The following is a 24709-nucleotide window of genomic DNA, read 5'->3' on the forward strand; positions in this document are numbered from 1 at the left end:
ATCTGATTTCACTGTGCAAACCACTGAAGCACTGTTACGTTGAACAAGCAATGACCCATAGGATATAATCATAAAGTCCCATAATTCATGTCTCCCATTCTTCTTTAAATGAATCCTATGGGACCACTTTATTCTGTCCACGGATGAAATTTTGGACAAATCTTATGACTTCTCTTGCTCCTTTCAGGTAATGAAACATTCTCTACTCAATAATTAATATATCTAGGTCAGTGTAATAATCAAACTTCAAATTTCACTCAAAGTTAGAACTACTCCCCTTTCCCAGTCCAGACGTGCTTCAGGCCAGTTGGCTTCTCTCCACCTCGCTCCGAACTTTGTATTTTTGCCCCTTCTCATATCTAGCTAATAATGATTTTGAATCCTTCATGACCAGAGTAGGGGAAGGAAGAGAGGCAAGAGGTAGGAGAGTTTTTACTTGACTAATCCTGCTGTGAGTAGGAATCATGCTCCCTAGTTCTGGCAGGTGTTTAAAGCTGATTCTTCATCCTCTGGGCTCTTACACGGGTGCTTTGGTGATCCTACCATCTCTCACCTGCACTTTCCTTGACATGGACAAATCTAACTCTTCTCTGGCTGGTCACCTGGTCACTTACAATTCCTTCCATGGCCCCAAATCTGCAGGTAAATCTCTAGCTTCTTTCTGCAGAGGTCCCTTTGTGCCACCAGGCAGTCCCACAGAAAGAATCTGAGATGATCTAACTTTTTTAAGAGGGAGGGGGAGAGTGAGAAGGAGAGGGAGAGAGAATCCTCAGCAGGCCAGGGCAGAGCCCCACAGGGAGCTCAATCTCACAACCTTGAGATCATGACCTGGGCCAAAATCGGAGTCAGATGCTTAACCAGCGGAGCCACCCAGACGCTCCAAAGACCTTACTTTAAATCTCTCTTCTTTTTTCTTGTTCTAAAGCAAACTTTTTATTTTTAAATTTTTTATTTTTTTAAAGATTTTCTTTATCTGCGAGAGAGTGAACACAGTGTGGGGAGGGGCAGAGGGAGAGAGACAAGTAGACTCCCCACTGAGTGGGGAGCCAGACCTGAGTCTCGATCCCAGGATGCTTAGCCAACTGAACCACCTAGGCGCCCCTAGATCTTTCTTCCAATGTCCCACATCTGGCCCCTGATAAACACTGCACATCCTTTGCCCAAACAAACTCTGGGCATGCAGGCTGAACCCTGCAGGCACCTCTCCTTTGTTCTGCCATCAGAGTAGCCACACTTTTGGATTTCCCATGGGAATCAAACAATAATCCCTTGCGTGTCTTGAGCTCCAGGGACAGATATCAAGCTATTCATATGGCCACATTGGAACCCTTGGGAATATACTAGACTGTTCTCTCCATAATTCATCTTCTAGTCAGCCTGTTTCTCAACCTCTATATTTCTTTTGCAGGTTAGATGTAGGTAGTCACCTATAGGTATAAAACTGGCTTTCCACCATCTTTTTTTTTTTTTTTTGCAAGATCTGCACACTTCACTCTACCTTGGGGTGTCTGTTGTCTTGCAGCCTCAGCCAAAACTGAAACTAAAATGGTTTTGTTTTAACATCCTGTCCCGGGAGCCCCCCTTCAGCTTTCCTTAAGTGATTATTGAGGAAACTCTTGTCTTGGTTTCTAGGGTATTCTCTTCCCTCCCTAGCTCACCAGGCTGGAGGAAGTTCCTGTCTCTTTCCTGGAGCAGTGCAGCTGCCTCACTTCTTCCCTTGACGGAGACAGTTATTTCTACCTGAAGGCTGCTTTGCTTCCTAGTTGGCTTGGCTTCGGAAGCAATGATTCGAATTGTCTTCATGAGCTCTTCCCTAGCCCATGGCTGATTTGAAAACGTGAATTGCTCCAAATCCACCAACCTTGGGGAAATTGTTTCCATGCCATAGGTGTTGCAGAACCGAGCACAGTATGTCTCATGTGTCTGGGAACCAAACGGAAGGTGGAAGAAGCAGCTATGTCACTGTATGCTCTAAGCAGCCCCCTTGCCACAAGTCGTTTCCACCAGTCTGCTGTGGAGCCTAAAATGACACCAGTAGAGAGTTTGCCTTTAGATTAAGACATGGCCTCTTTAAGATTGCCTTGTCAAATTTCCCTTAAAGGGTAACACATTAAATTATTATTACTTCAGATGAAGAGTTAGCTTATCACCCACTATTGTGGCAAGAAGGGCACATGTAAGGGGAATAGGATGGAGGCTCCATATCCCTCCACGTCATTCCTAAACACGACTGCACAGTCTTGAGCTCGTTTGCACCAGGCCGCTCTCTGCCCCAGTGTTGTTCAGTCCAAGCTCTAATCTATCAGCCTTGGTGCCACACAGTTTCAGGGTTTGTCAACACTTATGAGAGCATTTCTAGAAGATGGTTAATCAGATAAGAAAATGCAAAACCATGACGTATAAGGAACTATCAAAGAAACAAGGTTGTTGTTGTTGTTGTTTTTAAAGATTTTATTTAAGGCCCCACAGATGCGGGGCTCCACTCCGGGACCTTGGGACCATGACCTGAGCTGAATGAAGGCAGACGCTTAACCAACTGAGCCACCCAGGTGCCCCAGAAACAAGGTTTGTGGTCAAAAACTGGATGATTTGGGGGAACACATGATTTCCTGATCCAGTATATGACAGCAGGTCATGTGGGATTGCTCTCTGTGGCTCTGCTGATAGATTTAATTCAACCTAAGGTCTCGCCACTCAGACTCTGGTCAGGAGCAACTTCATCATCTGAGAAAGGCAAAAGCTCAGAGGCCCTCCCACGCTCTTTAACAAGAGATCCCAAGTGTTTTTGAAGACACATTATAGTTTGAGAATTGTGGATTTAAGGAATGTTCTCCTTACTCTCCACTAAGAGAACTTGGCAGCTGCTGACCCAGGTGGAACACTTACAAGATATCTCCCTTGGGAGTTAGGTAGGTTGTATTCCTAAGGAACTTTGAAACACCAAAGCCAGGGACACCTGGGTGGTTCAGTGGTCGAGCATCTGCCTTGGGCTCAGGTCGTGATCCTGGGGTCTCGGGATCGAGTCCCACATCGGGCTCCCCGCGAGGAGCTTCCTTCTCCCTCTGCCTATGTCTCTGCCTCTCTCTCTCTCTCTCTCTCTCTGTGTGTGTGTGTGTGTGTGTCTCTCAAGAATGAATAAATAAAATATTTTTTAAAAAAGAAATGTCAAAGCCACAGAAGTAGAAGGGACGGCTTGAACGGTTGTGATCTCCCCATTACCAGTGACAAGTGCAGATGCCCACCTGTTGGAGCCATTAGGGGGAACGCTAATAACCCAGCGGAGAAGTAGGAGGAGATGTCACAGCTGGAGGTGACAGAGGCTAGCTCTGAGCAGCGGGTGCCCCCCGGGGGGCCCCAAGAGATGAAAGTGAGGAAACCAAGACAGAGAGGCTCACATCGGAACAGAGAGAGGGCATCTCCCAAATCTCATTCTCAGACCTTTGATACCTAAACTTTCTCCTGTGATCTTTCTCCTGTGTCAGGGGAAGACCAGACTACCCGAATCCAGTCTGGATGGTAGAGCTCTTGGCTTGAAATCAGGAACTTTGGTTGTTTCCCTTTAATTCTCTTAACCGACAGCCCCACGTGGTGTGTGTTTTAGGAAGTAGAGCAGCTCTCTGGTGCTTTAGGAGAATGGAGGCAGAAACGTGGATCTGATAGCATTCGTGGTTCTGTCAGAAGCCATGCGTTGATCACAGGGAAATTTTACCTTAATCTTTGAATATTGAAAAGAAAAAGCCTCAATTATAAATAAATGTTAGCCAGTGTTTTCCAGACTTTATTGTGCTCAGGAACCACCTGGCCTCTTGTTCCAGTGCAGATTCTAGCCTCGGGGGGCTGGCATGGGGCCTGAGGATCTGCATTTCTAACAGGTACACAAGTGATATTGGTGCTGCTATGGGGCAGCGACCACATTTTGCACGATAAAGCGTGGGCTCATCTAGGGAAATGTATACTTCATTTCAGGTTTGCAGTAAAATAAGTCTGTTTGCATTAGGACAGTGCCTCCCCTGTACAAGTGTTGCCACTGAAGATGCTCCAATGCCCATGGAGAGGAGGAGGCAGGTGTGCAAGTCCAGGTGAGAAAGGGCAGGTTTGCTGCACTGGTGAGATGATCTTCAAGAAAAGAAGACAGGCAAAGTCCTCAGTGTGGCCTGGCCACCTGCCGCAGCAGGATCCCTGCCGTCCTTCAAGCCGCCCCGAGTCCCGAGAAGATGGCCATCCATTCTCCCAGACCCTTGTTGACACATCCTCAGTGACACTTAATTTTGCCTTCTCTTGCAAGAATCTGGGTCCGGATCTCGTCTCCCTGCTGGATAGACTTGGGGGGTGGGGGGTGGGAGACTGAGATGTAACAGGTCTGCAGCAAATGTTTATGACCTGAACTCTATGCAACACAACGGAACACGTGGTCCGCTCGCCAAGAGTGCGGGAGACCTCTGGAAACCACAAATGTGATAGCTGAACTCCTCTGCAAGATCTAATTTCATGATTGGTTTCCTGCCTTTGAAGCTCTAACGTGATGGGAACAAACTGTTTACTTTTTCTCAAGTAGCTTTTTCGATACACAGATGGTAGGGGTGGGAGATGAGGAAGGACATTTGTTCTTGAAGCTTGATGTTTTCTTCCCCAGCTTGGTGGTCTTTGAGCCAGGTTCCAGAAAATCATCGGCATAACAGACATTCACAGTGTGTTCCGTTACAGCTGAACCCATATACCCAGCCTCTGGAAATCAAATCTGCTTCCTTGTTGAACTACAGGTTCATCTAACATGATAGCACTACAGAGAATGACTACACAGGGAATACCTATCTTTCTGAAAGATTGTTGATTCCTACAAGGAAATAGAGCTTATCAAGTGCCCCATGAGTTATATTACGTGGAAACATCATTCAGTCAGTCAGCAAACATTGAGTGAGCTTTCCCATTTGGGATGCACTGAGGCCCGCAGAGTCAAGGCCACTGGTTCAGAGCCACACAGAAAGGTCGCCGTGGGGAGGAAAGTGAGCCCAGGTCTTCTCTTCCCTGACCCTTTGCTTGCCTCCCAAGCCAGTTGTCAGTAGCGTCCTGTGACCCAACACTTGCCAGGTAGGGTGTACGTCCTGTTTCCCCGGCTCAGAAACTCAGAAGCCTGACTGCACAAAATGGATGTTCACAAGTGGCTTGTGGTGCACCTGTGTCAATTCATCTCGTCACGATGTAAAAGAACAAAACAAACCCCAACCCCCCATTTAGCAAAATCCAGGCCAAAACTGTACGCCAAGTACATTAATTCTCTTTTCTCCTTCTGGGTTTCCTATCCTGACTCCAAAGAGTGTTTCATCCATGCATCTGTGCTCAGGGTACATCCTGGCTGGATGACAGCCACAGGATAGGCCGAGCCCATCATTCCAGACACCAGGAGAGCTCACCTGTCTTTACAAAACCCACACAGAGTGGCCTACTCCACCAGACATTAGGCAGAGTTTGACCGGTATTTTAAATAATATGTGGAACGATGGAGGCAAAAAAAAAAAAAAAAAAAAGGAAAAAAAGGAAGAAGAAGAAGAAGAAGAAAGAAGAAGAAGAAGAAGAAGAAGAAGAAGAAGAAGGAGAAGAAGAAGGAGAAGAAAGAAGAAGAAAAGTGTGTTATACCAAATTCCCTGCAGCTGCTTGTCTCTCACTGCAAGCCAGTGACTGGAATATCCCAGAGCTGTCCTCGCCCCATCACAGCCCGGCCCATGTGAACAAAATGAGCTGTCCTGTTCTCAAGCCAAGGGTTGGAAAGAAGGTCATGTGGGAGGAGAGCAAAAAGTATCAGTATCCAGCTCAGGTGTTAAGAATCCTCTAGAAAGTGTTGATGGAAAGGTTCAAAGAGGAGTGTCCCACAAGGCCTGCAGCAAATACAAGGAACTCCTATATTTTCAGATAGGTCCAGGGGGAGCCCCGCCAGAGCTACTACAGCATAAGATGCGGAGTGTTCGCCAGGGTAGGATTTCTAATCTGAGTTCTGCCCCAGGCATCAATATGAGTTCATTTAGGAAAATTTATTTATTGTGTTTTCGATTATGTCATTTATTAAATTATAATATCTGTACATATTTTATTTAATTTTGTAAAAGATTTTATTTATTTATTCATGAGGGACACAGAGAGAGAAGCGGAAACATAGGCAGAGGGAGAAACAGGCTCCCTGCAGGGAGCCCTATGGGGGATCGATCCCAGGACCCCGGGATTACACCCTGGGACGAAGGCAGATGCTCAACCACTGAGCCACCCAGGCGTCTCTCTGTACATATTTTAAAACACTGAGCTAGGGACACCTGGCTGGCTCATCAGTAGAGCACGTGACTCTTGATCTCAGAGTTGTAAGTTTGAGCCCCACGCTGGGGTGTTGAGTGTACTTAAAAAAATAAAATCTGAAAAAAAAATATTGAGCTAAAAGGGAAAACTCTCGGAAAAGGCCTGAGTTTTGTGGAGTTTAAAACTGATTTTTTCAATGTTCAGTAATTCATTGAACCTCTTTGCATTGCAAGGCTTATGTTCTCTTTTGAGTCCTGTAGATGCTGAGGAAGCACAGACAAGTATTCAATAATTATTGTTAAATGCATGGATGTTCCAATTAAGCCATTATATACCACTCTAAGATAAATTTCATGAACTCTCTCCTATTCCTGGGTAGTTTCTGGGTCTTGTACATAAGCAGTAAGCCATTTGCTGAAAAAAAATCCCATAAACTTTCTGGCAGAGAACCGAATAGGTACTCTTTGGCAGAAACTTCCTAGCTGCAACTGAATTAATCATTATGATTTCCAACCTGATATTTGGAGTCAAGAGAAATGAAACAAATACACTTTTCTCATCTGTATTAGTTAGCTGTACAACCAATTACCCCAAAACTTAGTGGCTTAAAATAACGTTTATTATCTCAGTTTCTTGTGACTCAGGAGTTCAGGGGCCGCTTAACTGGGTCCCCCGGCTCTGGGTCCCAGACCAGGCTGTATCTCGAAGCTCAACTAGGAAAGGATCCATTTCCTAGCTTATTCGTGGGGTTGTTGGCAGGATTCAGCTGTTGGTTTCTTGCCATACATAGGCCTCTCCACAGAGCATCTCCCAACCTGGCAGCTTGCTTCACTAGCGTTAGGAATCCTGGAAAGTATCCTCAGCCTCCCTGAAAGTCAGGATGTCCCTTTAGAACCAGAACTTACAACCTGTCTTCTATCCTGGTGACTCCAACCTCTTCTTGATTTGAGGACCACTTCTAATTTCCCGAAAGTTCTAAAAAGACCAAAAAGTGTGGGGGCTGTTGAGGAAACAGCATGCCTGCGGAAGGTGCCCCCCTACCCTCGCCCTCCCCCACCTCTTAGGAGTTGGCCATAACAACGTGGGTGGAGGCCTGGCAAAGCTGCAAGACCTGAGGGGGGCTGCTAATGGAACCTGCTCTCCTCTCCTCGTGAGACTGGAAGGGCATTCATTATCCCAGACGGCTGACTTTGGGCAGAACTGCCTTTGGGCGAAATTTTCACAGGCAAAAATCAAGCCATAGGCCTAGAACAAAGTCTTAGGCAAACCAGAAACACTGGGGAGGGCTGCAGAAGTTCAGGTGTCAGGCGTTAAAATTATGGCTGGTCTCTGTGCATCTCATTAGGGGAGAAAATATATAAATGTACTTAAATGGACCAGAGGGGAGTCATAAGGTTGATTCTGAGGCCTGAGTGATCTGAGCTTCGAGACGAGCTTAAAGGGAAAAATCTATACTGGCCAGAGACCAAGTTAATGGAAAATTTAATTGAAGCGAATGAAATGCCAAGCCCCATAGGTGGTGTGGCCTGGTGCCCTTTGAACCGGGAAGGCCGGGACAGGAGGCCGCAGAGGGACCTGAGGGAGAACGTGATGAGCTTATCTGAGCAAGGACGAGGGCGGGACTGAGCCCGGGAGAAGGAAAGTCTGCACACCTCCCCTAGAGCCTCAGTGAAAGGCAGTCCGAGGGCAGAGAGGAAATGTGCTGATTTGTGCCACCGAGAAGTCCTTAGAGGTCCCCTGGCTCCGGCGGCAGCAGCAGCAGCAGCAGCAGCAGCAGCACTGAGTGCTGGGCCCCAGGGCGCTGAGAGCAGCCAGGGAGGCGGCCGGTGGCAGCCACCAAGGTAGGAAACAAAGGCCCGGCAGCTCCCCCAGCGCCCTGCTCTTGTTTCCCGGGCTCCTCACCCCCTGGCCCCCTTCCAGTCTCTGCTTCTCTCCTTGTCCGTCTTTCTCTGCATTCCAGAGCTTACAGGCTGCATGCACCCCTAGGTGGTCGCCCGGTCTCCCCCAGCAGGGCCCCAGGGGCCCCCTAGGCCACTTCCCCTTCTCATCCGGGTGTCAGAGCTGGGATCCCTGGAGCTGCCGGGCTGCTCCCCTGTGGAGCCCTCTGGACGCCGCTCCAGGGGGGTGACTTGCCTGCCAGCCTGGGTAGACCAGTTGGCAGTGGATCCCCAGCAAGGCCGCGGCCCCCAGCCCGGGGGAGGGTGGCAGTGATGGTCACAGAAGGGGCTCGCTGTGCAGCTGCTCCTTCAATCGAGAAGTTATGACTGATGTGGGGAAGTAAGGTGGGGAGTGGAGGGCAAGTGTGTGTGTGTGCATGTGTGTGTGTATGTGTGTGTGCATGCGTGAGACGGGGCGGGGAGAACTGTACTGAAAAACAATAGTTTCTAAGACTCTGGAATTTGGGAGTTATTATTGCATGAATAGGTATTATTTGAGAATAATTTTGCAGATGGTGGTATTGTGGCTTTTTCAGGGCTTCGTTTGCTTAAAGAATCCAAATAAAGAGCCAGCTTCACTGTTTTGGATTAAACAAGAGGCCAAGTTCACTTACTATGAGCAGCTAGGCCTTGGGTCCTAAATGACAAGGGGTCACCAGCAGCCTGAGCTAGAACTCTGCCAGCGGCATCTGTACTTTCACACACGTGGGTCCCTTTTGCTTCCCTCGGCCCCTCTCGCTGCTCTGGGACTTTGTCTTTCTCTCTCTGGCTCCTGGCTTTCTCCTTCCTGTCCCTCTGTCTCTTCCTGCTTCCCTTTGGACCTTCTTAACATTCCAGGTGCTCTTGCCCGACCTGTCCAGAACTGCAGCAGGAACGGGTCGCATGGGGCGGGCGACCCAGAAGCCTCTGCAGAGGTGAGGGAGGAGGGGGGGTGCCCACACATGCCTGGCCCCTGAGTTTGTTCCCAAACAGGGAGGCTTGGACACAGGTCAAAATCAGAAGCAAATGGGTACACCTTGAGGCTCGAGTGGGTTTGAACTCTTCTAGAGTGTTCTTTGGCTCTGCTCATGGGCTGGATTTATATGCAGCAGCAGGGGTGTGTGAGGAGGATGTAGTTCACAGATCAGCAATTCTGAAAAAGGAACACCAGGCCCTCCTGACGGTTCCAGACATTAAACCCTGAGAATGTAGCCGCCTTCTTTGGTTGGCACCATTGGCGTGTTTGCCTTTCTATTGAAGCCTCCTCCTGTGATCGTACAAGAGCAGATTATTCCTTTTTTCTGAAGGGAAGATTTAATGATTTTACAAGCGGCATCCTTTGCCTCTTGGGTAGAGGCAGGGAGATTTTGGGGAAAGTGCACGAGATCCCCTCTCCCTGACCCCGCTTTGCTGAGCTGATGTTCTCCATGGAGATCAAATGCCCCTAAACAGAGACTGGGTTGGACCCTCTTGTTTAATGCGAGGTGCCGGGGTGATAAGCTCAACATCAGATGAGAAGCAATTTTCTTAAAAATAGGGGAGAAGGGCAGCCTGGGTGGCTCAGCAGTTTGGCGCCTGCCTTCAGCCCAGGGCGTGATCCTGGAAACCAGGGATCGAGTCCCACATCAGGCTTCCTGCGTGGAGCCTGCTTCTCCCTCGGCCTGTGTCTCTGCCTCTCTCTCTCCTTCTCTCTCTCTGTGTGTCATGAATAAATGAATAAAATCTTTTTAAATAAATAAATAAATAAATAAATATCCAGGAGAAGAGGGCAGAGAACGTCTTAACCTGCCAGCCCCTTGGCTTGCCGCGGGTGTGTGCGCAGGATTTGGAGGTGCAGAGGTGCAGAGGGCACGCGTGTGCCACAGTCCCAGGACTGCTGACCCCAAAGCTACAAAACCCGCTGAGAAGCGTAATTCCCTCCTCAGGTACTGATTTGGTCTTTCTTCTTCTTCTTCTTTTTTTTTTTTTTTTTTGGTCCTTCTTCTTATGGACTCGAAATAGTGGCTTCAGGCAACCAACAATCCACGGGTCATGCTGTGAAATTCTTAGTTCCTAGAAGCTCTGCATACCCATAATTTCTCTCCCTGGATGTTGACTTCATACTTTTGAATAGTATGAAAGCGAGGTATCCAGCAGTCATCTTTTTGACTAAATCAAGAGGAATTGGGGTTAGATGCAAGGAACTTTTGGGCAGTGAGATTTGCAGTACAATGGCTTAATTGTGAGGGAGACTGTAAAGTCTCTTGCAGGAAGCTTTCAAAGAAGAGGCTCATTTATTTTCCTTAGTTACCACCCACCTGAAAAGAGGGCTTGGTACCAATTGGGTGCATTCCAGGGGTCAATGCACCACCTTCACAATCTTTGCTACGTCCACGTAACAATTGCAAAAGTGTTTTCTCAAGATATTCCTTTAAACAGATCCATTTCTTTTAACTTTTTAGCTGTTCGTCGCTTTAAGCAATGATACCGGATCAGGGAAATCATAGTTTGATGGACTAGTTGTATTTTATTGCTGGACACTAAAATACATGCCTACAAAAAAAACAGCGTTCACCTGTTGCCATGTCTTCCAAAAAGATACGTGTTCAAGTCCTAATTTTCAGTGCCTGTGACTAGGACTTTTCTTTAGAAATAGGGTCTTTTGGGGCACATGGGGGGCTCCGCTGGTTAAGCATCTGACTCTTGGCTTCGGCTCAGGTCGTGATCTCAGGGTCATGAGTTCAAGCTCCATGTCGAGCTCCACGCTTGGCATGGAGCCTGTTTAAGATTTTCTCTCTCCCTTTCCCTCTGCCCCTGCCACACCTGCTTGTACTCTCTCTCTCTCTCTAAATAAAAAAAAAGAAATAGGGTCTTTGCAGATGTAATCCAGATGAGGTCATACTAGATCATGGGCCCTCATCCAGTGACTGATGTCTTTCTAAGACATTTGGACACAGACACAGAGGCGCAGGAAAGATGCCATGTGGGCTTAGAGGTAGATTGGAAGGATATTTCTACAGCGAAGGATTGTTGGCCACCACCAGCAACTAGGTAGAGGCAAGGAAGGAAACTACCCTTGAGCTTTAAGAAAGGACATGGCCCTGGGTGCCCGGGTGACTCAGTTGGTTAAGCATCCAACTCTTAGTTTAGGCTCAGGTTGTGGTCTCAGGGTCATGAGATCAAGCCCCACATTGGGCTCCACACTCAACATGGAGTCTGCTTGAGATTCTCTCTCCCTCTGCCCCTCCTTCTGCTCCTCTCTCTCTCTCTCTCTCTCGAATAAACAATAAATGAATCTAAAAAAAAAAAAAAGAACATGGCCCTGGCCCTGCCAACACCTTGATTTCATATTTCTAGCTTCCAGAACTATACAAGAATACATTTCTGCTATCTTAGACCACTAAGTTTATTACTTTCTATAGCCTTGGGAAACGAATACACCAAAGTCCCACCCAAAATCGTCCCCTGTCCCACTAGTGGGACGCATCTACCACTTGGGGGAAATGCTGGGCTAGCTGCTCTGCGCAGGCCCTCTTCCGTCCTGTGAGTGAATGATGATGGCCTTCATTGTGTCAGTCATTTTCATGCTTTGGTATGATGTGAGTGTCAGCACCCCCATTTATAAAGGTGAGGAAAAGGCTGTTTTAACCACATTTGAGCAGATGTGTCTCATCAATTCTGAGCGGCACCCCAGTGCGTGCACCTGAACGTGCTGTTCACTCCCAGGCTTCCTGGGGGCTACAGGCTCTACGGAGCCATGGTGGGTGGTGGGGGTGGGTAGAGGGCTTGTCTCCGTGGTGGTTCACCCACTGTCTCTGGAGTAACCGGTGTATCCTTTGCTGGGTACAGGGCTCTTGCCTGATGGTGTCTCAAGTCGGTTTTATTTTTTGATGAATTCATTTGGATCATAGCCCAGAAGCTGGCTTTTATTACCTTTGATCTCACCCATGGTCGTCAGCAGTTTTTAAAGCAAGAAAGTCCATGTTCCCTTGCTCCCCATTTCTGCACATCATCATAGGAGAGCAATCTTCCACCTGCATCCGTATTTCCCAGCTATCGTGCAGGCTGGGGAATTATCTGCATTCTCTACCTTACTGCTCTCAGAGCTAGGAAGACATATTTAATTTGGCTTTAAAATATTTAATTCACGGAATAAATGTTTTCATTACATCTTTATCACTATTTATCATGCAACGACATGAAAAATTTATATCTAGTCCTTTATAACCTGAATTGTGATGCATATTCAGTGTACACTGCTCGCAGTGGCCCAAATGCCTACTCAATAACTATCATGTGCGCGCACGCACTATCTATGCCAGATACCATACATTGCCTCCTCACACGTACCAAGGCACTTGCCACCAGAGACACAAGAAGGATCGGTATCTCAGATATCGAGAGCATTCCAACAGGGAGCATAATGACAGCCTTACTGCTTATGACCTAGAATGGTGCTAGCCTAGTAGGTGCTCAGTAAGTGTATAGTTTTCCTCCTCCTCACTCCATTTAGGAGGCAGCCTGATATATAGGCTCCGTAGCCTGGTCCTCTTTGGAGTCTTCCTACTGATGTCTTCTGATGAAAAAGATGCAATAGAGGTCATCCAGGTGAAGAGGCAAGGACGGATACCGACGAATGTTGAGCCTTAAGAAAGAACATGGCCCTGGGGCACCCTAGGTGGTGCAGTCAGGAAGCGTCTGACTCTTGGTTTCGGCCCAGGTGGGAGGTGAAGGTGTAGACATCCAGGTTCCTGAAGACACCCTGCAGCACTCCACTGGCCACAGAACACAAAGCACAGAGCATGCACACACTTAGGCCACGCAGCTTACTCGTGTCGCAGCGGCCAAAGCAGCATTTGTCGGACTTGCCCGTACAACACTCGAGGACGTGTTCACACCTAGCACCAGGCTTCTGCAATGAATTTTTTAAACAGCGTTAGTGAGATGTAACTCACGTATCGTACAAGAGTGCGACAACACGGTGGTTTTTAGTGTATTCACAGAAGTGTGCAGCCACAACGGTAGAAGACTTTCAACACCTCAAAAAGCACGTATCCTTTAGCTAGCACCCCTTATCCCCCCGCCCCCGTGCCCTCAGCAACCACTAATCTACCTTTTCTCATTTATAGATGTATAGATTTGCCTATCCTGGACATTTCGTGTAAGTGGAATCACTTCATATGTGGCCTTTTGTGTGACTGGCTTCTTGCACTTAGCGCAATAGTTCAAGGTCCATTCACACTGTGGCAGTATCATCAGTATTTGTTTCCTTTTATGCCTGAATAATATTCCATTGTGTGGATAGGGCTCATTTTGTGGATCCATTCATCAGCTGTTAGTCTTCTGGCTTATTTCCACCTTTGGGCTATTAAGAATAGTGCTTCTGTACATATTCATGTACCAATGGTTGTGTGGACATGTTTTCATTTCTCTTGAGTGAATTCCACCTCAGAGCGGAATTGCTGGGCCGTAGAGTGACTCTCGTTTGAACCAGCTGAGGAAGAGCCAGACTGTTCTCCAAAGAAGCTGAACCATTTTACAATTCACATCAGCAGTGTATGAGGGTTCCAGTTTTTTTACAGCATCATTGACATTTGTTATTATCTGACTTTTTATTATAACCATCCTCGTGAGTGTGAAGCTACGCTTCTTTGTGGTTTTGATTTGCATTTCCCAATGACTAATAATGGGGAACATTTTTCGTGTCTTTATTGGCCATTTGTATATCTTCTTTGGAGAAAGGTCTAGTCAAGTCCTTTGCCCATCTTTAAATCAGGTTGTCTTTTTCTTATTGGGTTACTCTGGAAACAAGTCCCTCAGGAAATATATGATTTGCAAGTATTTTCTCCAATTCCATGGGTAATCTTTTCACTTTTTTGGTGCTATCTTTCAATGCAAAGACGTTTTAAATTTTGTTAAAGTCCAGTTTACCTATTTTTTCCTGTGTTGCTCATGCTTTGGGTGCCAAATGTAAGAATATCTTGCCAAATTCTAGGTCATAAAGATTTATTCTTATGTCTCCTTCTAAGAGTTTTATACCTTTTTGTTCTCATGCTTAGGTCTTTGGCCCGTAGTGAGTGAATTTTTGTATATGGTATGAAGTCAGGGTCCAATGACACCGTTTTGAATGTGGATATCCAGTTGTTCCAACATCAGTTGTCGAAAGGATTTTTCTTTCTCCATTAAATGATTTTGGCACCCTTGTGGAGAATCAGCTGAACGTAGACCCATCAGTTTATTTTTGAGCTCTCCATTCTATTCCATTGATCTCCGTGCCTATTTTTATTCCAGATCACACTGTCTTTATTATCATTGCTTTGTAGTTCGCTCTGGAATTGGGAAGTGTGAAGGCTATATTTTGTTCTTTTTGCATGATTGTTTTGATTAATCTTGGTCCCTCGAAAATCATGTGAGTTTTAGAATCAGCTTGTCAATTTCTATGAAGAAGTCAGCTGAGTACTGACAAGAATCACATTGACTCTGTGGATCAATTTAGGGTGTATTGCCATCCTAACAATATGTAATCCTAGGATTCATGAACATGGGATTTTTTTCCCCATTTATTTAGATCTTCTTTACTTACTTTTTTAAAGGTTTCATTTATTTATTTGAGAGAGAGAGAACAAGCAGGGGGAGCAGCAGGCAGATGGAGAAGGAGAAGCAGGCTCCCCACTGAGCAGAGAGCCCGACATAGGGCTTGATCCCAGGAACCCGGGATCAGGACTGAGCCAAAGGCAGCGGCTTAACCAACTGAATCAACCAGGTGCCCCTAGATTTTCTTTACTTTATTTTAACAGTGTTTTGTAGTTTTCAGTTTTATACTTCTTTTGTTAAATCTATTCCTCCATATTTTATTCTGTTTAATGCTATTATAAGTGAAGTTTTTCTTAACTTCTTTCTTAACTTCATTTTCAGACTGTTTAATCTGAAACACAGCTGCTGATATTTGCATATTGATCTTGCATCCTGCAACCTTGCTAAACTTGTTTATTAGTTCCAATAATTTTTTTTTTAAAGATTTTATTTATTTATTCATGATAGTCACAGAGAGAGAGAGAGAGAGGCAGAGACAGGCAGAGGGAGAAACAGGCTCCATGCACCGGGAGCCCGACGTGGGATTCGATCCCGGGTCTCCAGGATCGCGCCCCGGGCCAAAGGCAGGCGCCAAACCGCTGCGCCACCCAGGGATCCCCCCAATAATTTTTTTAATGGATTCTTTAGGATTTTCTACATATAAGAGATAGTTTTCTTTCTTCCTCCCCATCTAGATGCCCTTGCTTTCTTTTTCTTACCTAATTGCCCTGACTGGAACTTCCAGCAAAATATTGCATAGATACAGTGAGAATAAGCATCCTTGTCTTTTTCTTGATCTTAGGAGGAGAAGCATCCAGTCTTTTCATCATTCACTGTGGTGTTAGCTGTAGGTTTTTTGTAGATGCCCTTTCCCAGTTGAGGAAGTTCCCTTCTATTCCTAGTGTAATGAGTGTTTTTATCAGGAAAAGACATTGAATTTTGTCATACTATTGGGATGATTGTGCTCTTTTTTTTTTAAAATTCTATCTATATGGCATATTACATTAATTGATTTTTGACTGTTAAACCAACCTTGCCTTCCTGGGATAAATCCTACTTGGTCATGGTGTATAAGTCATGTTATATGTAACTGGATTTGATCTGCTAGGATTTTGTTGAGGATATTTGCATCCATATTCATAAGAAATATTAATAGTTTTCTATTCTTGAGATGTCTTTTTCTGGTTTTGGTAGCGGGGTAATAATAATAATGGCCTCATAGAATAAGTTGGGAAGTATCCCTTTCTTATCATTTTGGTTGGTTGCCATAACAGAATACCATAGTCTAGGGGGCTTAACCAACAGAATTTATTTTCTCATAGTTCTGGAGGCCAGAAGTGTAAGATCAAGATCTTATCAGGGTTGGTTTCTGTTGAAAGCTCTCTTTTCTTCATGATTTGTGGACAGCCACTGTCTTGCTATGTCCCTTCCTGGCCCCTTCTTTGTGCATCTGTGTTCCTGGGGGACAAGGAGAGAGGGAGAAAGAGAAAGCACATGTACGTGAGCCAGCATGTGCATGCCCTGTCTTATGTCTCTTCATCTTCTTGTGAGTACTATCTGCCTTAACTGGTCCTCTAAGATTAAGTTCCTAACCTTAAGACCTCACTTAATCTTTATTATGTAGTCTCTGTGGGAGTTAAGGCTTCAAAATATGAATTCTGGAAGGTACACATCAGTCCATAACATTCCTCTTCTATTTTTTGGAAGAGTTTGTAAAGAATTGGTTTTAGTTTTTCTTTAAATGCTTGATAGAATCCACTCATGGAACCATTTGGGCCTGGGGTTACTTTGTGAATAGTTTTTGATTATTAATTCATGCTTTTCACATGTTACAGGTTTGCTTAGATTGTCTATTTTTTTCAGTCAGTTTGGTAATTTGTCCATTTCTTCTAAGTTACCTGATTTATTGGCATATGATAGTCCATAGTACCCTTTAATGATCCATCTTGTTCCTATAAGATTTGTAATAATGTCATCTCTTTCATTTCTGATTCTAGTCATCTGACTTTTTTCTTTTTTCCTTTGGTCAATCTAGCTAAAGTTTATCAAATTTGTTGATTTTTTTTTTCAAAAGGCCACCTTTGGCTGCATTGATTTTCCCCATTGTTTTTCTAGTCTTTACTTAATTTCTGCTTCAATCTTTATTTCCTTCCTTCTGCTTGTTTCAGGTATAGTTTGTTCTTTTTTCCCTCCAGTATCTTATTGTGAAAGTTTAGGTTATCAATTTGAGATCTGTCTTCTTTTTATTTTTTTTTTCTGTCTTCTTTTTAAATGTAAGTATTTACAGCTATAAATTTTGCTCTAAGTCCTGCTTTAGTGTCATCCTGTATACAATGGCTTTTATTTCCAGGCAAGTTCCATATCTATCCCCATCTATGAGAATAATTGCTAGCTCCTTGATTAAAATCAAATCTTAATCTTTCAATATCTGCATTATGAGAGGAATCCATGCATGAAGAAGACATCTGGATCTTGTTTTTCCTCATTGCCAACCTTGAAGGATCTATTTGTTTTTGTTACTCTAGCACATTTTCTTTGTGGGTGTCAAGATCCGTTTTGATCATATGTGGTATAGAGACGATTATTTTATTTTATTTTTATTTTATTGATGAGACTAGGCATATATGATCTTGTCTGGGATGGGAGGGAATTTGTAGAATATTTTCCTTTCTCTTTCTATCCCCATAATGCCCTTGAACTTTGTCCTTAGAAATAAAACAAAACACCCCACACTTTTTGACCATAGGTAGAACTCACAGACAGAGTTCAACAAACTGAGATTGAGCCTTAAAAGTGTAGAAAGTCATGATTTACTTGGACAAAGGGGAGCTGATGATGAGGTTGGCTGACTCTTCAGGTCCTTTACTCCTCTTGCTCTTTTGATTGGCTCTTTACCTCTTACCTGCAGGTGCAAGGGAGGACCATGGGGCTTACCAGATCAGCATTTGTGTCTCCAATTTGTTGGCTTTGGAGGAAGGACAGTACCCTCATGTGTTCTGGGACTAAAAGTGTGGGGAGGAAGCACCATTGCCCCTGTATCTCCACCCAGGTCATATTGTTTCTTTAACTCAGGGATATTGTGACTCCTGCTTGATCTCTCTAAAGCCTCCCGGGCCAGGTGAGGAGGGCAGTGTTAGTGGGCAAAGAGAAAAGAGAGCAGAGACAGGCTGGGAGAGACTGTTGGAAGAGCAAGACCATGCAAGGATAAAGACCTTTGAATTTTACTTTCAAGTCATCAGTAGCCAAAATCATCACTTTCCTCTGAACACAGGGAGGCACATCTCCCATCCCTACTATAATATGCTTTGTTGGTGAGGCAAGGGTCTCAGTCTGTTGAGAGGTGAACTATTTGGGATTGTGATGTGGGGTCCATTCTACTTCATCTCTCATCCCGGCAGATGGTGACAGCTGTGCTAGGGGGAAACATTTGCCAAAACTGTCAAGTAGCCTGTTGACTTGCTTTCTGATCTCTACTTCTCTGTCCTGCTTTCTCACTTAGCAAAAACAGTCACCACTGAGGACTGCCTGGTGAACCCTGTAGGCATGAACCGCTACAGTGTGGACCCATCCGCCTCCGCCTTTAGCCACAGGGGCTCCTTGCCCACCTCCTCCTCGCTGTACTGCAAGAGGCAGAACTCTGGAGATGGCCATCTTGGGGGAGGCCTGGTCACCACTGCCGGTGGTCCCCGCTCTAGCCCCATGTCCTCTGGAGGCCTCTTGGCACCTGGGCTGAGGCCCCCAGGCTCCAGCCCCAAGAGAAACGGGACCTCTCTTGAAGGAAACAGATGTGGTAATGTAATGCATGCTCTGACTTCCCCGCGATTGAACCTCCTCGGCCTTTGCCCTGGGATCACTGCATGTAGGGGGACAGGGGCGGGGGGCAGTGGAGGGGGGAACCGTGCCGTCTGAACATGAGAACACTGGGAAATCAGAAGCCCTTTCATGGATGTCTGTTGTTTTTAAAGGCAGCTAATTTCAACCTTTGAACACAGTAAAGAAAGTGGTAAATTAGAGTAGGCTAGGCTGTAGGCATAAGTAGACTCCAAAACGTACAGTGGCTCAAATGCACCAGAAATTTATTTTTTGTTCAAGAGTCCAAGGTGGGTGCTCTCAGTTGGCAGATGCATCCCAATTTGTGAGCTCAGCTTTGTCCATTGAGTGGCTCGGCTATTCCCTGTGGCCTCCATGCCCCCCAACACTTAGCGGGTAGGAAAAAGAAAGAGTAAGCAGGAAGGCACATGCTCTTCCCTAGAGCCTGGAAATGATGCCCACGACTTCCACTCACATTTCATTGGCAAGAGGTGGCCATCTTGCCACTCCTCACTCTAAGGGAATCTGGAAGATGTAGATCAAATTCTGTGCCAGGAGAAAGAAGAACCAGATATCAGTTAAAGCATCTTCTCTCCCATAGTGGGTGACATTTGCAGGATACAAATACCAGAGTTAAACATTTCCATAGTGCTGGTTGTAATACCACCTCTGGCTCACCCATTAAAGGTACCTTGTTGGGACGCAATGCATGGAAATGCTCTCATTCCAGGGATAGCTTGGCGTCCACTGTGAATTATGGGTTTTTAAAAAATTATTTTAAAGTTTCAGTATTGCATTAATGAACAAAGGCAGTAGAACATAGTGGATAATTACATGGATGGTGGAGCCAGATGCACGGGACTGGAATCCTGGACCCACCTCTTCCTGACTGTATGACCTTTTGGAAGTCTGGACTACGCTGTGCCTCAGTTTCCTCACCTGTAAAATTAGAATGATAATAATAGCATCTCCTAGGTTTGTTGGAAGGAGTAAATAAGCTTATATATGTATTTAGTGCAAGACCTAGGAAGACCTAGGACATGGTAAGAGCTCACTAAACATTATTAGTCACGGATCATATGAGCACACCTCTCAACTGTCTCTTCCGTTAAAGTTGGTGGGGTATCTGGCCCTAGGTCTTAACTATAGGATTCAAGGAGTAAGAAGAAGGCGTGATTTGGATGAAGAGAACTTCTATCGTTAGCTGAAGAGGAGAGCCCCACTTAGGACTTCTTCCTCTTGGGTTCTTGGGTAAAATCAGAGAGCTGGAGCCCACCAGTGCCTGCTAACTTCCACTCCAAGCAAATTGCCAACTATATCCTGAAGACTGACCATCTCTTAAAAACTTAGAAATATTAGTGAGAACTTTGATACCCAGCAAATCAGAGTAAATTATGAACAATTAGCAAGACCCTTCTGAGCTATAGGATATTTAAAAAATCACACAGCCGCCCAGCTTCCTCAGAGTAAAGCTGCTGCAGGAGGTAGCAGCTGAAAGTCATTGTTGAGCCTCTATGTTACACTGAAGAAAAATAAAATTATTCACCCTTTGTAGGTACATTACCTCTCAAATGCTCCAACAATTCCTTTAACCAGTACACTAGATGGAACCACTGATACCAGAAAAGCCAGCCAGTTATCATTCTAGCATCAAGGTGGAAGGAGGTGGTAGGAGAATATGAGGACCGAGGGCAGTGCTGACATTTCTGAAAGAGGTCTCCGCTCTGCTTACATCTCGTTGGCCAGAAGTTGTCACATGGCCACCAGCTGCAAGAGAACCTGGAAATACGGTTTCATTCTAAGCAGCCACGATCCCAGCTGGAAATCAGGGATTCTCTTACAAAAGAAGAAGTGGAAAAAAGATATTGGGGAGGCAATAACAGTCCCAACCACACCTTCAGATTAGAAATATTCATTTCCTCGATTTCCTTCTGTAGCACTTTTTTCCCTCATCTCTAGCATTTCCTCTTTCCTGTCCCATGGTAGGACGCAGCCCCTCAGCTTTGTAAGGTCCCTTGCTCATCCCTGAATCCTCCACAGCCCCAGAAAAGGGGCCTGCTTATTTGAGGCCTATACTAAATAGCTACTTATTGAGCACCTACGATGAGCCAGACACTTTCCATACATCGTTTATGACTTTTATCAGTTAATTTTATAACTTACTATTACAGTACATGTATATTATTATAGTGGGTATTATCGTATACAGCGCACAGGTAAAGAAAGCGAAGATCCAGATAAGGTCGTTCACATGTTGAGCCAAGATTTGACTTTAACTGGCTCCAAAGCCTGCGTCTTTCAAAATTACCCCAAGGATTTCCAAGCTATGGTCAGTGGGCTGCAGGGGGTCTCGCTGAGGTTCTGGGGGCTAAGGAAGAGGGGATGGGAACAGATAGGACTCCAACACCCCACCCTCTTTAACCAGGGCCTCTTCACATTTGCAGGGTGGGCTTTGCATATGCTTTGCTCGAACCAAGTTTGCACAGCTAAACACATTTGGAACCCATGGAGATAAGCCATGCTCAACTGAGTGGCAGTATATTAAAGTAGGAGAGAAAACCATTGGCTTCCTTGCTCATTTGTCACCTGGCTGCCAGTGTGGACGCTTACTGTGGGCCCTCTGGAGGGTTATTAAGTTTTCCCTCACCCAAGAAACTGTTCTGTCTTGCTCTGGAATTCCATCCCAAGTGAAAGTAGTTGATGTAAAGAAACTGTACTTCTTTAAGAGGGTTTGACTTTGACCCAAGTCATAAACCCTAGAAGGGACCTAAAAATGGATTTTCTCCTGTGGTGCTAATCAAAATAGTTTAAAACCATGGAAGCCAGAAAACTGCACGAGCTGCAGGCAGGAGAGTAGGTATAGATGACACGACAAACTTCTCAGCCTTCTGAGGAGTGCTTACCCTTGCCTCCTGCTGTCTCGACATATCGTACCTATGACCTCTGCCAGTGGACTCTGAGGGGATGTCGTCACAGGACACATTTCCTTCGTTTGTGCTGATACTTGGGTAAAAATTTGAGAGCTCTTCCCCGTCTCTCATCCAAGATGTTACAGCACCAAGAGCTAGAAAGTTTTCAAATAACAAAAGCTTCCTAACTTTTGCATGCTGTAGGATTCCCAACCACAATTAGGTCCAAGTTTCAGAATCAAGAAATGAAGTAAATACGACATTGGTAGGACTGCCCAAATGCTTCCCACGGATTAGAGTTGGCTTCATCAGGTGAGGTGTTGGGTGGATAGACAGAGAGACCACTCAGTCAGAAAAAAGAAAGGAGAATGAGGCCCCTGCTCAATGTGCAGGGGCTGAAGTGAGCAAAGGCAGGGCAAGAGCTTATTCATTCCAGGGCAAGAAGAGAGTTTGTGCAGAAATGCCGAGGGAAAGCACGCTGGGAGACTTGGGGTCCAGGTCAGGCAAATTGGGCTTTAGTTTGTGGGAACCAGATATTTCTGAAGAGGGAGGTAATTTGATGGCCATGGACTTTAGGAAGACAAATCTATTGGCCATTGGAGAATGACATATAATAGCGATTAGAAGAATAGCAACTACCTTTTGATGAATTCTTACTGTTTAATGCTTCACATTATCCCATTTAATCCTCATAACGTGGCAGGTGTTTGATAGGTGAGGCAATGGAGACTCAAGGAGGCTTTGCTCAGTTTCAGCCAGCAGATACTATGCCGGGGGCTTCTCTCAGGTCTAGGGATGGAGCTGTGAGCAAGACACACGTGGGCCCTGCTCTCTGACCATGTGCAATGGCAGTATCGCACCAACTTAATGACAGCTGAGACTATCGCTCCAAAGGAGAAGTATGGATGCTATGAGAGAATCAGCTAGGCAGGGCCACTGAGCCTACTCCAGGGAGGTGAGAAAGGCTTCCCTGAGGAGTGACAGTGGAGCCAGCTGGACCAGGGAAGCCGGCGTTGACTGGGCAGGGGCAGTGGGGAGAAGGAGTGGCTGGAAGGTTCTCAGCAGAGGTCAAATTTCTTGTCCAGTGTCTACGGTGGTAGAGAAGGATCCAGCCCAATTTGGCCTCATTTCAGGCCTGTGGGCTCTCCTTGCCTCTAGGGGCATCCTCTCTTCTCATATAGTATGTCCGCTGCTCTTGAAGGAAAAAAAGAAAAATCTGAGGGGCACCTGAGTGGCTCAGTTGGTTAAGCATCGGATTCTTGGTTTCGGCTCAGGTTCTGATCTCCGTGTCAGGATCAGGAGATAGAGCCCCATGTCTGCTTCTCCTCTGTCCCTCCCCTAGCTCACATGCTCTCTTTCTCTCTAAAATAAATAAATCTTTAGGGGGAAAAAGAAAAACCTGATTAAAATTTGAGGATTGGTCAGACTCTCTCCCATCTCCTATCTTTCTCACCTCACGGAGTCTTGAAAATTCTTATAATAGAAATAATGAGAAACAACATTGTTTTAAACTACTATGTTGCCCAGCTAGCCTGGACCCCTCTCACATTCTGCATGGCCTCGCTTCTAGGAAGGACACATTCTACAGGGACCAGGTGGCTAGGAGGAGCTGAGAACGGATCTACCCTTTTCTTGCCTTCACCCCCATCCCTCCCAACCCAGATCCAGCTGCTAGAGGGGTTGAGAGGGCCAAGGGGTCCTTTTGGAGACTGATGAGCTTCAAGATGCTTGTCATCAGGCTCCAACCCGAAGCCACACACTCACTTGAGTCCTACAATACTTTGAGAAACAAGATGAAGGAACCAAAGTCCACTGAGAATGGTCAGGGCCAGGAAGGGGTTGTTGGCTCCTGGTTCAGTGTGTTCTGCACATGGACACAACCATGAGGCTTTCTGATCCATGAGAAGGTGACTCCCTCAGTGTCATGCAGGACAGCCTGTGGCATAAAGGGCCCAAAACAATGGCAGAGAGGGAAGGAGCCTTAGACATTCTTCCCACCTCCCTCATTTCACACCCAGAAGCACAAAGGTGCTTACACAGCTGGTGGGTGGTGGGGATTTTTTGACCCCCAGCCCATTGCTCATTCCATTTTCCCACATGATGCTACGGCTAACTAACAAGCTTTCTTTGAATTATGGATGAGCAAAAGGACATGATGTGTGTGATTGCGGGCATGTGTGAGACACAGGGACTCACCCACAGCAGTGCAAGTACCTGGGCCGCGGCAACGCCTGGGGTTGCACTGAACACTGATTCACGGGCACTCCGTTCCTGGGCGTGTGAGATCGACTTTAGAAACAACCACCCCATCTTCCACTACACATCCACTCACAACCGGGTTTCACTCTTCACGGCAGCTCCAGTAAAGGGACACGCCGTGCACAAAGTTCCCTGAGCTGGAGAACGCCGCTGCCTCCCCATAAAGGCGTTCGGTGAGCGCTTCGCACGCCCTGGTGCTCCACGAGCAGGATTCTTTTCACATCCATCATGCCTTATTGCTGTCCAATCACCCCTGCCTGGCCTGGCGGTGTCAGGCCCGACCCATCCGTCTTCCTGACACCTTCACCGCCACCGGAGGGGGTGCTGGCGTATTTATTATCTTTGAGAGCACACGGCACTGCAGAGGCTTTACAAACCTGCCACTGGAAAGTTCCATTTCTCTTCCTTCTACAGTGACATTATGTGCTTTGGATGTTGAGCAACTCCCAAGGTGTGCCAGGCTTCCCGCTGCTCTCTGCCCTGCACGATGCAGAGGGCCCCGAGACAGGCTCCACGCCGGCCGGGCTGCTGCCTTGCATCCAGCAAGGGCCAGTGATGCCCACAGCGGGCCCTGGGCTCCAGGAGCGGAGCCTCTTCCAACGGGGCTGCCTCCCTCCACGGCCATGACCTGGACTGCAAAGACAAGCCGTCCTCACTGAGGGCAAGCCCGCCCCTCCTTCTCAGCCCCCGCTCTGGCCGCCTAGCAAAGTAGTACCCTGACCTTGCACAAGGGGCCTGGGCTCCCTGGGACGATGCAGAATCGGTCTGGTACTCTTCCTTCCTGTACGATACAGAAACCTCCCTCTGACCTCTGCTCTGATCCATCTAGAATCATTCTCAGCACCCAGGACGTCTGTCATCAGAGCCTTTATTGTCACCCCGATTAGGGCCAGAGCTCCCATGGGGTGAGATCCAAGGCGAATAGGACCTCCATCCCCATGTTGAGTGCAGATGTCTTTAAACGCGGTGAAATCTCTCTAA

The 24709-nt window shown here is 46.2% G+C and overlaps 1 protein-coding gene across 2 annotated transcripts in view; it reads left to right on the plus strand.

The window, feature by feature from the left end:
- Positions 1-24709, plus strand: part of SCML4 (Scm polycomb group protein like 4) — a 105477-nt gene that overhangs the window by 72954 nt on the left and 7814 nt on the right. Inside the window, exons 1-2 of one of the 2 annotated variants that reach the window (XM_041768796.1) lie at positions 7853-8123; positions 18250-18540. In XM_041768796.1, the coding sequence (XP_041624730.1) occupies positions 18294-18540 (247 nt within the window). In that variant the 5' untranslated portion in view covers positions 7853-8123; positions 18250-18293. Of the gene's footprint in view, positions 1-7852; positions 8124-18249; positions 18541-24709 lie in introns of those variants that run through there. The other variant, XM_041768806.1, reaches the window with a different exon arrangement.

This window comes from Vulpes lagopus, chromosome 1, assembly GCF_018345385.1.
Source record: "Vulpes lagopus strain Blue_001 chromosome 1, ASM1834538v1, whole genome shotgun sequence".
Taxonomy (NCBI): Eukaryota; Metazoa; Chordata; class Mammalia; order Carnivora; family Canidae; genus Vulpes; species Vulpes lagopus.